Genomic DNA, 17,296 nt, shown 5'->3' with positions numbered 1-17,296 from the left:
ATCACGTTGCATCTCGTCGGGTATTATGATGATGGGTCTCATCCTGATATCAAGGTGATTGATTGATTTATGCCTCACCTCATTTTTGTCCCCCCCCCCCTCTCCTCTCGTCCTTCCCTGCGCCCTCTGTCTCTATCCCTTCATCTCATCGCATGCAATATCACATCTGCATTGCCGGTTATCAGCGGTCAAGGAGGAGGAGAAGAAGAAGAAGAAGAAGAAGAAGAAGAGAGAAAGGTGCGGATCAGAGAGAGAGAGAGATGACAGACACACACCGCATGTAAGAGCAGACGATAGCTCGTCAACGTATCAGCGGAGTCATTCCGGCACAGATAGGTGACTTGTAACTGTAAGCAATGTGGTGAGAGACAGGGTCCATGGTTACCCGTATAATACTCTGCATGACAGATTAGTAGACATAGAGCCAGTGAAAAGCCATACTCGTAGTTCCTCTCAACAACAACAACGACGACAACAACAGCAGCAGCAGCAGCAGCAGCAACTAGCAACGGCAACCCTTCCCTCTCACCATCGTCGCCATTTCCACCAGAATCCATCCACCCGGGATGATGGATGATGGATGACACCCGTCCTACGTGTGTACCGTTACATACAGTGCTGCTGATCGGCTGCTCATCATCGGGACCCCTGGTATCGACCCATGTAACTGTGCTCCATAAGATGGCGGTAAGATGTAAACTCTGCCCAGGAATTCCAGGGTAAGCAAAAAGAAAGAACAGAAAAAGAAAAAAAAAAAACATGCACAGCTCATCCGTATCGGCGACCTGACGCCATCCTGTCCCACCCCTCCTCCTCCTCCTCTCCCTCTCCCTCTCTCTCTTCTTATAGACACGAGGGTGGGGAGGGGGGGAGGACCCTGTCATCGTTCCTCTGGTGCCATCGCCCCTCCTCCAGCTCTACGGATATGTCGATGGCTTGACCCCTGATCGACGCTGACCTGATGGGCCGGGAGAGCCAGCTATCGATGGGTCAGTGCGGGAGGAGATTATCCAGCCGTGTGCCATGTACGGTGGGCGCCCATATGAGGCGCCCATATCAGGTGACAGCGGTGGAAAACAGGGTAAGAGCGAGGAGGAGAAGAAGAGGAAGAAGAGGAAGAAGAAGAATCACACCAGCTCACCGGAATGCAGCGTACGGAGCAGCACAGCCTGTGGACTCGTATGATTCATGCCTCTGATCGCAGCTGAGATTGCGGTGCTCTCTCGGCCGCAATCTGTATAGGCTACAACGATATGATGATAGGGATGTACTCTGTATACTCGCATGTGCTCGTAATGAAATAATCAAACATGACCTGCTAGTCTCGAGCACGCGAACTCGATCAGGCGGGGCCGGGGGGGCAGACTATTGCCGTATATTAATGCTAGTACCATGTACGGAGCAGTACTCCGTACAGCAAGAGTAGTGATGCTCGTAATCTGTGCAGTTCAACCTGTACACAATCTGTACATGCACGGCAATAGTCTTGTCGCTGGTAATAGTACGACATCGCCGCTACTCCGCACAGACGCTCTGTAGAGTCATACCTGCGGTAATCTGGGCCCGTACAGGCTATATCGTGATTACTATATCATGCTCGTATCATGCATGCGTATGTGTAGCCTGTAGTCTGTGATCCGTACTGCGGTTCTGATACCTGCAGTAATGATAATACCTGGTGAGTTCCGTCTGCTTTAATACAGGATAGTAACCATATTATTATACTGTAATCGCCTGTAGCGTTGGTAGTCGTATTAGTCATATGGGTGGTGATACGTATCTATTCCAACACCAACACACACACACACACACTCTCTCTCTCTCTCTCTCTCTTTTTTATTTATTACTATTAGTAGTATTATTCCTTTTTTATTTGTTCCTTTTATTTTATTTAGTCTTATTTTTACAAAACTTAGTTACTTATTGATATTAGTATGTATATTGAATGATTGGTTTCCCACCTCCTCCTCTCCTTCCTTTCTCTCCCTCCCTCTTTCCCCCTTTCACTCCTCCTCTCCTGACAGGTTGTCACTGACAAGCTGTACATGTAAGTGTGATGATGGTATCTGCTACTGTATCGATACAACACAGACAGTCACGTCGTATCACCACTAGAGTCTAGCAGGTGGGCTAATTAGCACAGTGGATCACACTATTCCGAGTCCTTGAACATGTGCTAGATTGGGGGGGGGGGNGGAACAAGTCGGGGGCCAGGCTAGCACCCGGGGAGGGGAGACGACGGAGTGTTAAGGGGGGGGGAGGAAAGATCTAAAAAAAAAAAAAAAAAAAAGGAAAAAAGAAAAAGAAAAAGACCAAATGAAACAAAGATAGAGACTGGACACCAGAAGTCGATCGGCTGGCTGCAAAGTGTCGAGGGTCGATGGCGCGGCGTTGGCTAGATGAGGCGGCGTGTTTCTTAGGCGTAGGATAAAGGCCAAGCTAGAGATACAAGCGGGACTAGTAGCGAGACCTCTGTTTCAACCTGGATCAAAAGGATGAGGCGAAGGCACCCAAAAAAAATACCCCGACGGCTGCGGGGTTGGTGGCCGAGCTAGCAGAGAAGCAGAGAGCTGCGGCTGGAACGGCTGATGGTTCTCTCTCAAGCTCTCCAAGAGAGCGAGATCGAGAGAGGAAGAAGAAGGGAAGAGAGGGGGGAGGTTGTAGAAGAGGGTGACGAGATATTGGCTATTCCTGCCGGGCGAGCACGTGTAGGCCTTGCATGTATATCATAATACTGCTCGAGATGGAAAAAAAAAAAAGCAATAGACTTTAGGCGTAATCCGTGGCACGCTTGGGCGCGATATGGCTGTCGAGCTTGTTTATGGCGAGGCTTCGAGGAAGTGACGATGCTGAAAGGTTCTTTTTTCTTTCTGTGGTATTCCGAAGTTGAGGACAAGCTGTGCCGTAGTATGACGATTGGGTAGCTCCTGCCTGTTGTGGTGGTATGTGGTGGTGGTGGTGGTGCTGCTGCTGCTGCTGCCTGAGCTATACCTTCCTCTTCTCTCGGTGCTCAGGCGTGTTCCGTAGCGACGATAGCGCGAAACGGGTAATCCGTAAGGCAGGTGCCAGTTCGGTCTGCCCGGAATTAAGGGAAGGCGCGAAGGGAGAGAGGGAGAGAGGGGGACGTCTCTCTTTGGTGTATCGGAATGCGGAAGGGGTTTTCTTTGTCGCAGTGTCGATGGTTGGCGTCGGATTTGAAGAGAGTTAAGGTTAAGAGGGACGAAGAGGGGGAAAAAAATTGAGGCGGAAAAAAGAAACCCCCCCAACTTGGTTTCTGTCTTTGAAGGCGCGTTGTTATGTCGATGGGGAAGAGATGAGAGAGAGTATGTGGGGGTGGTCGATGCCTAAAGGCGTGTGTGCTGTGGTTGTGTGGTGGTTTAACTCTCTGCTGAACGCTTTTCCGTCGCGCGCACCCACACAGGCAACTTCTCTCCTCGTCGCTCTTCAAAATCGTTATAGGACCCTCTTACACATGACGTGGGGGGGGAGGGGGGAGAGGGACGCTCCCCTCGGTTGACAGAGTACTCTCGATTGAGCGAGCCCTCGACTGGCCCTGAAAGGGGGGGGGGGGGGGGGGGGGGGGGGGGAGTGATAATGATACCAAGGTGATTACTCGCATACTCCGTATTTCTTATTATTATTGCCATTTTACGAGTACCTGTATCGGTCACAAGTACTCCTCCGTATTACTTGTTTACCTACCCATGACATTAATACTCCCCGCGCATACTCGTCGTACCTGTAGATACGAGTCCCTGATTGATGCGTTGATGACAGCGTGCACTGGCAGGCTGAGTGGATTGATGCTACGGATCACTGTTTCCCGTATCAGTATCGATATGAACCAGCACCACGTGTACAAGTTCGGCGTGGATCGAGCCATCCACGAGCACTCCAGCGAGTATGGACGTGGCCTGATATCGCTACGATACCTGCTGTACGTGATCTGTGCAGGCTGCAGATTACCTGAGGCTTAGCGGCAGCCTGTCCTACCTGTTAGTGTCAACACCGAGGCGTGGAAGCGATCAATCAGCCTGGAGGCGGGAAGCACCTTGCCCGTCCTGGACTGGGCCGAACCCTATCTCCTGGCACGCTTTGCTCCTGCCTGTGCCTCTGTGCCTGGCCTCTGTGCCTGGCCTCTGTGCCTGTGCCTGTGCCTGTGCCTGTGCCTTCAACTTTGTCACTTTGTGGTCCGTGGCTCTTTCCCTTCACTGTTCCGTGGTAAGGTTGTAACTACTGATTAGGCAAATGCCGACAGGCAGAGCGCTCGTATCCCTGCCCCCCCCCACCCCCCTCCTGTCGTGCCTTCCCTACGAATTGTACGGAGTGTTATTATTATTCATACTGGTCGGTGCATTGCAACCGTGATGGGCGATGAACTCGTTCCTGAGCCGCAACCGATGCTTCTCCCTTCATCATCAGCAGTACCGACCAGCTTTACCCTTTTGCTTCTCATTGCTCTCCGTCTACCTGTACTCCGTATGGCAGTCTGTCGCCGATACTGCTACGAGTATCAGTACTGGCACGGATTGATACAACAAAAAACAGCAGCAGCAACAGACAGCAACAGCAGCAACAGACGGCGACAATAGCAAACTACAGCAAACTACAGCAACTAAATACCACCAACACATAAATGTAGGAGCACAGCCAAGACTGCTAGCTCAGCTGGCGCCCTGCCCTCAACCTCTTTTTTTTTCCCTTCCGTAGCACAGCTCATCAACAGACCGGGGCTGCACGACCTCGGAGTATTCTTGTAATCATCCATCGGAAAACCAGGGGAGAGATGATGACGATAATAATAATAAAACAGGAAAAAGAGGGAGAGAAAAAAAAAAGACACCACCGTCAAATCTCCACTGCTAGTCACCATCTCCGGACTCCCGGGTTCCTTCTTCGCACCCGCTGGTGACGCATGCTCTCGCATCAAACCCAGACCCCCTGTTCTTTTACTGGGCCGTAGCCTGTCGCCGTCGTCGTCGCGGCCGCTGCGCTCGTCCTCTTATCCGAGGTGGTTCCCTGCCTGCTGGAGCCTGGAGAGCCTGATTGTCCGTCGTCTCCCATCACCTCTCTCCGACTTCTCACAAAATCCTCCTCCACGAGGGACTCGGCGACACCATCTATCTCACCAGCGACAGAGACATTCTTACCGATCCACCGGCTCGTCGACCAGGAGTCCGAGACGGATTGCTAACGAGGCCGGACTTGGTCTTTCCCTCTTTGGCTCCGTATTAAAGCCAAGGGTATATCACGCTGTACTCTGTCCGTACAAGCGCCCATGGGGGGGAGGAGACGCCGACTTGCATCACCCCCCACGTCCCCTTGCTCTGATCCATCTTGGCGCTGTCGCCAATCTACTGAGACGTCGACACCCGCGGCCCGCCTTCTCCTCTTTAATACCATCCCGCTCCGAACGAGAGAGAGAGGGAGAGAGAGGGAGAAGAGAAAAAAAAAAAGAGAGAGAGAGAGAGAGAGGCCGAACGACCCCGACTTTTCCTCCACCTTCTGCGTCTTACATCCACAGATCTACTAATAATATTGATACGACATTACACCCCTAACCTGACTTGGTATGCCTGCCGCCTCTCAGCATCATCGTCGATTACCTGACAGGCTGACAAGTCGCTGCGCACTCAGGCATCGCAGCAGCGGAGCTCGAGACTCCCAGAAAGCCTCTCCCCCCCTCCTCTTCTCTTCACACCGTCGGCCACGACGATTACGACGTCGCCGTCGGTCCCTCCTTTCCGCCTCTGTCGCCTCTCCTCCACATGCCGACCTGCAACATCCTGCCTCTTCACAAGTCTTAGTCGCCCCGCGAACCGATTTTTCCTAACACCCCCCACAAGAAAAAAAAAGAGAAGCCGTCCGCTGCCGCCGCGCACCCGGCCGGTGTGATCAGCAGCGACGATGGCTAGGTTCAGCTTTGGCATCCCCGGCCGCAGCAAGAAGCAGCCCGTGCCCGTCCCGCCGCCCCTCGAGCACATGAGCAAGGCTCAGCGAATCCTCGGTTCTGACCCCCTCTCTCCCACCAGCTGGGAGGATAGCTCGGCCTCGGGCGTGAGCGCCTCCGTTCCGGAGACGGCCCCTAGCTCCAGCCGCGGCGACGACCCTGCGCGACGACCCCCGAGGGAGTGGGGCGACGATTCCGACGTCGTGCCTCGTTACCTGAGGTTCGGTACCGCCGAATACACCGACGACGAAGTCTACTCCCAGTACACCCGCGCCCCGCGTGAGCAACCCTCCGACTCGACCATCAAGTCTTGGTACGACAAGTCCAAGCAACCGCTGGCCATCTCCCAGCAAACCTCGGCCTCGGCTATGGCCAAGGGACTGCCATCCAAGGCCCAGAGGCTGCTCGACATGGACAACATCTACAGCCACACGGCTCAGCCGAGGGACCGCAAGAAGCCTGCTCATCTCGACTTGTCGCGCGTCGCCAAGCCTGCAGGTCACGCTCCCGGCCGCGACGTCGACTGCGTGATGAGCCCCGACTCGATGGCGTCGCCGTCGTCTGCCGCCTCCCCCGCCACCCCAGAACGTCCCCGGCGATCACGAAGGAGGCTCACGAAGCAGTCTACCCACGAGAGCCTGAAGCGCGATGCCGCCGCCGCCGCCGCCGCCGCCGCCGCCGCCCCCGCGGCCAACACCGCCCCCCGCCCGGAGACGAGTGGAAGCCAGAGGCAACGCGCCAGGCTGCAGCAACTGCAGGAGCAGCAAGCACAGCTCCAGAGGCGACAGCAGACGGCAAACAAGTTCAGCGACATTTCCAACCTGTACCGACACTACGAGCAGATGTCATTCTCCCAGTTCATGGACGAGATCGACGATGACCCCGACAAGGCTCACGGCGGGGAGGCGCTGAGGATGGACAAGGACCCGGCCGAGCTGGCACGGACGCTGGATCTGGCCCCGGATGCGAAGCCGGTCGGCCACCGGAGACGCAGAGACGACGGTCCTCTCGGCAGCCACCCGATGCCGGAGAAGGCTGCTTCCAGGGATGCGCCGCCGACCCAGCACAGCCAGCACTCCCAGGCCAGCAGCAGCGGCAGCCAGAACGGCATGCACGCCCAGCTCGCACAGGCTCCTCGCCGTGGATCGGACCAGCTGTCCCCGACGGACTGTGCCAGCATATCGAGCCGCCACACGCGCACGTCAAAGGCGTCTTTCCAGCTGTCGGAGCTTCAGGACAAGAGCGTGCTGATGCTCTCTTCCGACTCCGAGGGGGATGATGACGAGACGTCGTACGTCGGCGGGCTGGCCCGGGACAGCGCATCGAGTATCGTGCCGGACGCGCCGGCACCCGGATTCAGAGGCTCGTCCATGCTGTCCGATCCGTCCACCCTGGCATCCGTGGCCTCTGATGACAGCCAGAGCGCTCGCGGCCGAGGCTCGGTGCAGACGTTCAGGAACACGAGCTCCACCTCGACCGGCTTCTTCGCCATGCACACGACCCACCTCTCGAGCAAGTCGACATCGCCGGCAGCCTCCACCATCAACTCGAGGGAGACGGTGCTGAGGGTGCCCTCGTCCGGCCTCTCCGGCTCGAGGTCGAACACGTCCCTGCCCATGACGGCTTCGTCTGCCGGAACGCTCGACAGCCAGCCGAAGCGGGAGAGCTACGGTATCCAGCAGGCGCGTGCGGTAACCTTGGTGTCGGCCCGTGGACCACGATCCGATCCGTCAGACAAGGACGCGGCAGAGGACGACCTCAGCTCCGAGACGGACAAGTCTTCCTCCCGCCGTCGGTCCTCGGCAAGGCAGTCCCTGGCTGCTCCATCCTCGGCGGGGGCGGCATTCACACCTCCCCTCAGCCCCTCCTCCGTCGAGTCCTACCTACAGCCTGCGCAGCCCGCGCAGCCCGGAAAGCCCGCGGCCGATGAGGGCGGGCAGGTCATGGGCCTGACGCACCAGGAGAAGATGCTCATCCACGCTCTGCGCCAGCGCCGCGAGCAGATGCGCAGGAACGGCCCCCCGGACGCCGCACGCCCGCAGCGTAGCCTTTCGGCCATGGGTCACCGATGCAACATGTCGGAAGCCACCATCATGGACGACTGCTTCGGCTTCCCCGCCCCGCCAGCCGATCGCGGGTTGAGAGCCAATGGAAGGGTCTCGTCTGCCCAGTCTGCGAACTCGTCGATCGTCAACCTCACCATCCCTGAGCATCCGAACGACAGGAAGCGTGACGGCGAGCCGCCGTCATCATCATCCGCGCAGGACGACGCCGTCTTCCTGGTCTCGCCCCCGCCGTCATCCCATCATCGCAAGGACCCGTTTCATGCCAGCAGCAAGGCTCTCTCCCGGAAGCTGCGGAGCTCGGCAAGCCACGACTCCTTCCGCCCACGCAGCACTCGGCGTCAACCCACGCCCGTCACCACGCAGCCTATGCTGGAGGATGACAGATCCTGGACCAAGATGGACTTGGGCGGTCTCACGCACACTGACTCGACGAGCTCGTGGCTGCCTCGGAGCAGGAGCATCACCAACCCCACCCACATCAGGAGCTCTCTCCCGGCGCCGCCACGTCCGACGGCGGACTCGGTCCGACGCCAGAACTCGACGGCCACCCACAACCACCACCACCAGGACAGCACCGAGTCTTCAAGGCGGAACAAGGGCCCCGCCCGCATCACCGGCCGTCACCACACGCACTGGGACATTGCCGAAGAGGAGCGCCTTCCGGCTCCTCCGACTCGGCCGCACCCACCGAAGTCTCGGTTACCGCCCCAGCCCCGGTCCCAGCCGTGGCGTCTGTCGGCCGAGACGGACAGCGATGACTACGACGGCGAGGAGCCTGGCATTCCCAGGCCGGACAGTCCCATCTCCCCCATGACGAGGCCTACCGTGATGGGTGGGATGATCAAGCCTGGCGTACGCCTCAGCGCGTTCGGGCCGCCGGCTACGACGGGACAGTTTGCGTGGTGGGGAAATGAGGATTGATGTGATCCTTCTCTACACCTCGCAGACCTCACCCCCCCCTCTTTCTTACCTCTCACACACTCTCTCTCTTTTTAATGGTGTCACCGGCAAGGAATTTCTTTACCTCGTTACGAAGAAAAGATTTCTCTTTTTATTGTTATTATTTTATCTTTCTATGCTGTTATTATTATTCATTGTTTATATTTTAATGTTACAATATGCGTCTTGCTATGCTCATATACACATATACACACATATACACCATGTTTGTTACTGTAATACTGCCGTACATCAACTCGTGCTTCCCTGATTACTAGTATTCGCTCTACATTGAGAATTCGGTGGAACGGGAGTTTCTCATCGCGACAGACGAGCAGAGATCGTGTGTTGACAGGTCCTTGCGATTGGTAGCGAGGACGAACTCCCTCCCGGTAGGGGCCGCCGGAAGCATGGTATAAACAGTCTTGATAGCATCGTAAAAAAAAAAGTTTTTTTTTAAAAAAAAAAAAAAAAAAGCTATGTACATGTATTATTATTATTAGTGATGAGAGTATAAGCGTATACATTGTGAAGAGTAGGGACATGTCGGGGCATATGGATTTACAGGCTGGCGACGAGCTTGGGGAGGATGATGTCATCAAACTCCCAGAGGTGAGTCTGGAAGTTGACGGCCCAAGCACCTCCGGTCCACCAGGTGTCGTTCTTGCCCTGAAGGGCGTACAGGTCAGCGAGGAAGCCGGCCTTGAGGTCAGCCTCGGAGACGTGGGCATGCATGGGGCCGTGGACGGAGAAGTCGACCCAGGAGACCTGCTCGTCGGCGGCGCCGTCGATGGCGCCGGCGGCGACGAGGTTGGAGTACTCGGCCTGGAACATGGCCTTTGCGTCGTCGGCGCTGTCGAGGTCGTCGTCGCCGATGATGGTGACGCGGAAGTAGTTCCTGTCGGTTCCGGAGCCGATGTAGTCGACGCGGGCGGTGTAGGAGCCCTGGGGGAAGTCTGCGTGGTTGGCGGGGGCGGCGGAGGCGGGCATGTTGAAGTAGCTCTTGTTGGCGACGAGGTCGGCGTTGTCGATGATGCCGGTGTACTCGCGGGCGTAGGTGAACTTGGCGAGGACGGCGGCGGAGGCGGGGTCGACGGCGAAGGGCTCGATGTTCTCGGCGGTGGGCTCGATGGCCAGGAGCAGCTTGCCGGCCTGGATGGTGGAGGTCTCGCCGGTCTCGGCGTTGCGGACGGTCAGCTCGACGCCGGCGCCGGCGTCGCCGGTCAGGTGCCGGGTGGAGGTGACGGTGGTGGAGGTGTAGACGTCGTCGGCCAGGAGGTCGGCGACGGCGTCGTAGATGTCCTGGTTACGGCCGGAGGCCGGGGCGAGGGAGCCCTGGATGCCGAGGACGGAGCGGGCCATGGAGGCGCCGAAGGCCTGGAGGGCCCAGATGGTCTGGGCGGCCGACACGTTGCCCATGCCCAGGCCGGTGGTCTGGTATATGAACGGGAGGGCCTCTTCGGCGCCGTACTTGGTGACGAAGTCGACGAAGGGGAGGAGGAGGTCCTCGGGGATGTCGGCCGCGTCGGTGGGGAAGTCAAAGTATCCCGGACCCTGGATCAGGGGCTCGTACTTCTCCGCCGCGGGGAGGAAGCTGGCCAGCCCGGCCAGCTGGTCCGCAAACGCCGGCGGCGTGTAGTTGACGGCCCTGCCGGTCGTGAAGTCGTAGTACTGCGTCGTCACCGTCGCCGACGTGGTCGTGCCCAGCTCGATGCCCAGACGCTCAAAGAAGCCCGTGGCGTTGCCGGAGTCGATGAAGGACACGACTCCGTAGTCGAAAGACTGACCGGTCGAGGCGTCCGTGAAGGAGTCGACCATGCCACCCTGGAGGGAGTTTCCTCGTGTCAGTCCTTTTTTACTTTCCTTTTTTTTTACTTCTCCTTTTTTTTTTCAAGGAAAAAAAAGCCCCTCCCCCCCCCCCCCCCCTCCCCATTCTCTACAAATCGGAGTGTGCGTATCGGTTGGGGAGAGGGGAGGGGAGGGAGTACTGTTCAGAAGATACGTACGATAATATCCTGCTTNCCATGCCACCCTGGAGGGAGTTTCCTCGTGTCAGTCCTTTTTTACTTTCCTTTTTTTTTACTTCTCCTTTTTTTTTTCAAGGAAAAAAAAGCCCCCCCCCCCCCCCCCCCCTTCCCCATTCTCTACAAATCGGAGTGTGCGTATCGGTTGGGGAGAGGGGAGGGGAGGGAGTACTGTTCAGAAGATACGTACGATAATATCCTGCTTCTCGATGAGGGCAATGCTCTTGCCATAGTCCTCCCTGAGACGCACGGCAGCGTAGGCGCCTGATGCGCCGCCGCCGACGATGACAACGTCCTTCTTGATGACGCTGGGAGCGGCCGTGGCCAAGGCCACGGTACCCAAGAGGCGGAGAGAGGTGTAGAGCATATTGGAAAGGAGATATTATGGGAGAAGGAAAGAAAAGAGCGTCTATCAGGATGACTTGACCTAAGAGAGAGAGAGAAAGAAAGACAGAGAAAGAGGGACAGAGAGAGAGAGTATGTGTGTGTGTGTGTGTGTGTGTGTGTAAACGAAGGATAGCAGAGAGACGTGGCCGGCATTGGAACCGTTTTTATCCCAAGATCGATCGTGCCATGACCCGATGGGAACGAGCTGCGTAGTCCTCAATCTCCGCTGGGTCACAACCCCGTATAGGCCCGGGCCCCCTGCTCGCCACTCGGTACGAGTGTCCGTTATGGACTATAGACATCGTCAACGCTCCGCCCCGGGGAAGAGGCGGGCGTGGGAGGCAACTTCCGGCAGGGTGGGTTCGGTGGAAGTTGCTTTACTCAGAACACTCATCAACTATTGATCGCATGAGAGTGAGAGACCGGGATAGTGAACTGGGGGAGAAGGTTGAATCATTTTTCTTCTCTTAAGAAACAGAAACAATTAAAAAAAAGCTTGGTAGTTGATGGCAGGAGAGAAAGATCGAGAGTCGAGCTGGAGGAGGGAAGTCTCTACGCTGAGGGAGTTGGGGCATAAACATTTTTGAAAAGTTGAGACTCAGTGGAAAGAGAAGATAGAGATAGAAACAGAGGGATTGAATTAACTCTTCGCCCCTCCTCTCTCTCTCTCTCCCTCTCTCTCTCTCGCATTCCCCTGTGGATTCCCTTACGGGAAACTCCCCGATGCCCACGACGTTACATGCCGTATACGTACATGCTTGCAGGACCAACAGACAAGAAGAGGAGGGGGGCAGGGGACAGGGGACAGGGAAATCGATCAATTGAGGCTTCTATCGCCGTTTCCATGTGTCGTTCTAGAGTGCTGCTCGGCCAATTATGCAGAGGCGGTCCAATCATCCAGGGAGAGGAATATTAATGCAGACGAACAATAATGGATCGTTTCCCGTCTCTTCCGCAACCAGTTGTCGTCGTCATCGTTGTTGTTGTTGCTGTTGTTGTTGCTGCTGCTGTTGTTGTTGTTGTTGTTGTTGTTTGTCGTCCACTCAGTCGAGGAAACATGGTGCGCGTTGATAATGGAATATCAGCTACTCTGAACCCTTGCTCGCTCTATCTGGGTGGGGGATCAAGGTCCTCCTCAACAATTCGTATACAGGAACGATTATCATAACATTATTCTTCCGTACCAGAGTAGACCAGGGTGGGGGGACACGACCGGGGGCGGGAGGGGGGAGAGTCTTAGTGCGACGGGTGGAGAGTTGATGGGAATATACCCCGTACATATTGATATAATATGTATATATATACATATATTATGATGTGAATACACATCATCAAATACGGAGTACATTGGTATCCTATCCCCGTCGATTCCCGGACAACCTACGAGTTAGACCCCACTAGACTTGTCAAGTCAAGGACCTACCTACAAGCGAGAATAGTGATACTATTATCGTGTCTTGTCGACGGTTGGAAGAACGCCCGATATTACTGCCATGTAATACGCCGCAGTCTATACTAACGATCGCTTCCATCTATCCCGTCGTATACTATAGCTCATAACACTCGGAAGACGTTCAAGCACCATGGCATGTACATGTAGTTCCGCTGCTTCATGTCCGCATATAGGGGAGTGGCACGTAATGGTAGCTGCATATGTGCATACATGTCACCCTGGGATTCCGACTCTATTCTGCACCTGACGCAGGGTTCACACCCGTCATTCGACCGAGACAGGAAGTTCGTCCATGCGGATTTTTTTTTCTTTTTCTTTTTTTTCTTTTTTTTTACGCCGCAATGCTCATGTTGAAGACTTGGCGTCGGGTTCTGTGGCCTCTCTCTCTCTTTCTACCCCCCCCCCCCTCTCTCTTTTGTCGTTCGGACTTCTCGTACGGGTGCGCCATGCGGTGCTATAGATGCAGCAGAATATATGTCGCAATCCTCGTACCTGACTTTGAGTCTCGGAAATACGACTGTACCTGTCCTCGCACACCGACGTGTTTCCCCATTTTGGCCTTTCATGGCTCACCGTACTGACTATCGAATATCGAATGCAGGTGAAATTTGGGGCCCTTTATTGTTATAAACAGATGGTAACATGGCTATATCATATTGCAACTATCGTCCACGGGGGGCCCCTGAAAACTGAAAACTCGAGGGGAATTATGTGGAGGAAGAAGAAGGAGAAGATGTAAAGAAACTAAACTATGTACGCGGTGAATCGTGATGAACCGAGTAAGAGGCCCGATAATGAACTACCGCTCCATGAGATCAAGTACTGTGATGCTTCGTATCACCCCCCCCCCCCCCCCCTCCCCTCTTCTTTCATCAGCTCACAATCACCTCAGTCGTCCGGACGATTCCCTTGCTGGGAGGGTGCCGGGAGGCAGACCCGTCGCTCAATGCCCTGTCGTCACTGTTGCTGTCATCTATTGATGAGGGTCCCATGACCATGGCCGTGTGGTGGGGCGTGCTTCTCCCCAGATGGATCTCGTCCGAGTCCTTGCTGTCAATCTCCTCCAGGGTGTACTGGTCGCGATACACGGAACGGCTGCGACTCTGGCCGGTGCCGTTGTTGGTCGCCCCGCGACTTCTCGATCCGTACGCGTCGGTCGATCGCTGGTACGAACTGAGCTTGAGGACGTTGGACACCAGGGGCTTCAGGGAAGGGGTGCAGGCCGTCGTGATGCCAATGTTGATCTGGAGGCTGTCGTTGCTGTCAGCATGGAGCTGCGGAGAGTGTAGGGAATGTACACGCGCGGCTTACCCAGCCCAGAAGGTGATCCACGAGTCGCTGTGAAGACGTGTTAGTAGGCTTGGGCGCGTTCGCCTTGGGGAAGAAGTCATGACTTGCAAGTTGTTGTCGGCAAGAGGGTTGTAGTGGATCTGTGACGATGCCTTGAGGGCCCCGACAGCCACGGCACTGCGTCGCATTATCATATCGTGAGAAGTGTGTTCGTACATCTGGAGGCGTCAGAGATCTTTGTATCGTACCAGTAGCCCAGACTCAACACTCCGATAAGATAGAGACGAGTCTTGCGCTTCATCTGCAGCGTCCAGATGATGGGGATGGGATATGTCGCGAAGAGGACGTCGGTGAAGATGTTGAATGCTGAAGACTGGTCAGCAGGCCAGATTCCGGCAGGGAGGCAGAGAAGGAGAAGGAAAGATTCAACACGACCCACAAGAGTTGAGGACGGCAAAGAAGATGAACAGGCTAGGCGGGTAGCATTTCCCCTGTACTGACGTGTCCCAGTGAGCCCTCATGGGGTGGCAATGCAGGAGAAAGGTGAAGACTCCCATGATGCTGTAGGCCGAGACAAAGGCTGTCCCGTACGTACGTATCAGCCAAGGGTTGCCTGGATCTCGATGGGTTGGTTGGGGGGGGTGGAAGGGTGAACAGACCGATACTTGCCCACAGTGTCCACGAGTACCACTTGTTGGGGCTCATCCTCATGAGGTTGAGAGCGATCGACACTTTGAGCAGACAGATGCCGGCAGACGACGAGATGATGGACATCCAGAAGGTGCCGGCGTCAATGTTGGAGCTCTGCCTCTGGCTGAGGGCCCACGAGTGGCGCCCCAGACCCTGTGTGGCCTGGTAGACGAAGATGATCCATCCGCCGAATGCGCAGAACTGTTGGTCTCCCCGTCAGCGCCGCTCCCGAGATACATACAGAGCATGCACCCGGCCGCCCTCTTAGGTGGAGGAGCGCAGGCAACGTACCGCGCTTGCAGCCATAGTCCAGTCATCCCGCCCCAGGCTCCGTATCAGCTTGATGCGGACGTAGACTCGCAACATGACCGTGGTCAGGGCGAGGACGTGGAAGGCGGTGATGATGCCCAGTATGCGAGGCAGGTTGGACTCGTCGGCCCTGGAGGCGTCGTACTCCATGCCTGGTACGACATCAGACATGGTGAGCAGGCTATCTGGTCTTTCCGGGTCGATCTGAGTCTCAAAGGTCCAGGTTCGAGATAACGGCAGCATACGAGCACATGGGAAGCTTTTGGATGTATGGAGTATGCAGGGAACAGAAGGTAGTTAAACCTCTTCAACTTCTAGCTTGTTACCCTGTGTATATGCTCTCACTCACTCTCTCTCTCTCTCTCTCTCTCCATCCTATAACAAGTTCCGAGCTACTAGTGCGTACATGTAACATGTAACGGCTGCATACTGACGGCTGCCCTAAACAGAAAGAGTATGGCCATCGAGTATAACGGTCACGGCCAATGTATATGCAATAGTGAGGTGGTGTATATACTGTACAGCGTCCACGCGCAGAGGTACTCGTTGCTGCTGATATACCCCCCCCCCCCCCCCCCCCCCCCCCCTCCATCTGTCACACCTTTCACGAAGTCCCAGACCAGGACGAGACCGGACCTCTGGGAAACCTACGATATGTACTGTGTTAGCTGTACTTGACGTTCCTACGACGAAAAGGGACGGATAGGCCCGGGTGTGCGTGTGTGCCTGGAACTGATCAACTGTCCTAGAGTACCCTCACCCAAGAAGTTTCAAGATACTGCACCCTCCCCGCCGCCACACCACCCTGCACCCTGGCAGCAGCGCAGCGCAACACATTCGATGATATCGATGTAACAGGGATGAGAGAGGGTGTGTGCAGTGGCTGGAAGATTCCGCAGGATGGAGAAGATACTGATCCTCCCCCCCTCCCCTCCCCTCCCCTCCTTCCTCATTCGGGCGCCCATCTTGTTCTAGAGCCACGGTCCGTCCTGGTTTATGACTTATTCCCATGAGAATCAGCCACCTTCCCCTACCCAGCCCGCAGATATAGGCACCCATCTCAACGGTGAAGCGGCCGTTGGTATCTCGCCGTAAACGAGCCGGCCCGCGGTTTCTGTAATAGCAATATTGGCTGTAGTAATTTAGGGGTACGCGTGGCAGCACCTAGGTTCTGCTTTTTCCTTTTTTTTTCCCCGTTAATTTTCCCCATATTTTGTGTGTTGGTTCTTCCCTTTTCAGATTCTCCTTTGCCTTCCTCACATGGGATGTACGCCACACCGTTTTCCATACCCTGACAAGACCCGGCGGCCCCCACGCCCGCGTTCCGTTCTCCAGCAGTTCCACGCGAGCTGGAGTTTTAGGACCGGATTTGTGTCACAGTTCTGGGGGTGCAAAACATGTACCCGCGAGGGAGAAGACTGGTGACGATCTCACATCTGAGGTGGGCATCTAGGACTGGCTGCGACCCCATGAGCCGCGGCCTCAGGCCACCAAACCAACACTGCCTCCCAGGCAGACCTAAGGCTATCTATGATGTGCACATACAAGATTCCTTTTCTTCAGTGCTTTCCTTCTTCTCAATGTACATGGTTCCTCCTTTTAGCAAATGTGTTCCTTTATAGCACTGTTGCCATAGTAAATCGGATCATGGCTTAGGTAAGCGGGACTCGACCATAAAACCGTCGAGTCCAGCACCGCCACAAGAAGAGTACAGAACAAGAACCTTGACGCCACTGAACACCTGACCTGCTATTTGAATGTAAGTCAGGAGTGTTTGCGGTGTTTGTCCTCGTCCTCATAAATACATCATGTTGTCCGACTACATCTAAATATCTTCTCGCCGTTCACCGTCATCACCGTTGCCCTTGCACGGTCTTGCTCACGTGTCGGTTCTGACGTCTATACCGTCAAGACTCCGACACCGTCCTTGTCAGAACACAACACAGGGACAGCTCTGCTTTCCCGCCCACTGAAACGGCGGAAAGGTATGACGATACCACTTTCGGGACCCTTTCGGCCCGCTTCCGTACAGTTCCCCCGATAGGTCCTGGCATCTGGCATCAGGGTCTATAACGAGGTTAGTACTCTTGTAACCATGCTGCATTTACTTATAAGTCGAGTATCAAAAAAAAGAAGAAAAAAAATACGTTTCCGTCACTCATCATCAGACGAGAAAATCAATGATCCT

General features: G+C 55.5%; 3 protein-coding genes across 3 annotated transcripts; 1 reads left to right on the top strand and 2 right to left on the bottom strand.

The window, feature by feature from the left end:
- Positions 1-5,907: 5,907 nt before the first annotated feature.
- On the top strand, positions 5,908-8,937 carry GMORB2_7770 (uncharacterized protein; the record flags this gene model as incomplete). Its single annotated transcript, XM_035469735.1, has 2 exons — positions 5,908-7,466; positions 7,548-8,937. 2 exons carry the CDS (start codon positions 5,908-5,910, stop codon positions 8,935-8,937), a joined length of 2,949 nt encoding a protein of 982 aa, XP_035320829.1.
- Positions 8,938-9,516: 579 nt separating this feature from the next.
- On the bottom strand, positions 9,517-11,346 carry GMORB2_7769 (uncharacterized protein; the record flags this gene model as incomplete). The annotated part of the gene is made up of 2 exons (XM_035469734.1): positions 9,517-10,779; positions 11,170-11,346. 2 exons carry the CDS (start codon positions 11,344-11,346, stop codon positions 9,517-9,519), a joined length of 1,440 nt encoding a protein of 479 aa, XP_035320828.1.
- Positions 11,347-13,691: 2,345 nt separating this feature from the next.
- GMORB2_7768 (uncharacterized protein) lies at positions 13,692-15,572 on the bottom strand (the record flags this gene model as incomplete). The annotated part of the gene is made up of 7 exons (XM_035469733.1): positions 13,692-14,070; positions 14,131-14,157; positions 14,358-14,475; positions 14,549-14,689; positions 14,769-15,000; positions 15,091-15,293; positions 15,539-15,572. The coding sequence occupies 7 exons, from the start codon at positions 15,570-15,572 to the stop codon at positions 13,692-13,694; spliced, it is 1,134 nt and encodes a 377-aa protein (XP_035320827.1).
- Positions 15,573-17,296: the final 1,724 nt, after the last annotated feature.

This window comes from Geosmithia morbida (genome assembly GCF_012550715.1).
Source record: "Geosmithia morbida isolate 1262 chromosome Unknown scaffold_9, whole genome shotgun sequence".
Classification (NCBI taxonomy): Eukaryota; Fungi; Ascomycota; class Sordariomycetes; order Hypocreales; family Bionectriaceae; genus Geosmithia; species Geosmithia morbida.
Note: the sequence above shows the minus strand (reverse complement) of the source record. Positions and strands in the feature narration are given on the sequence as shown.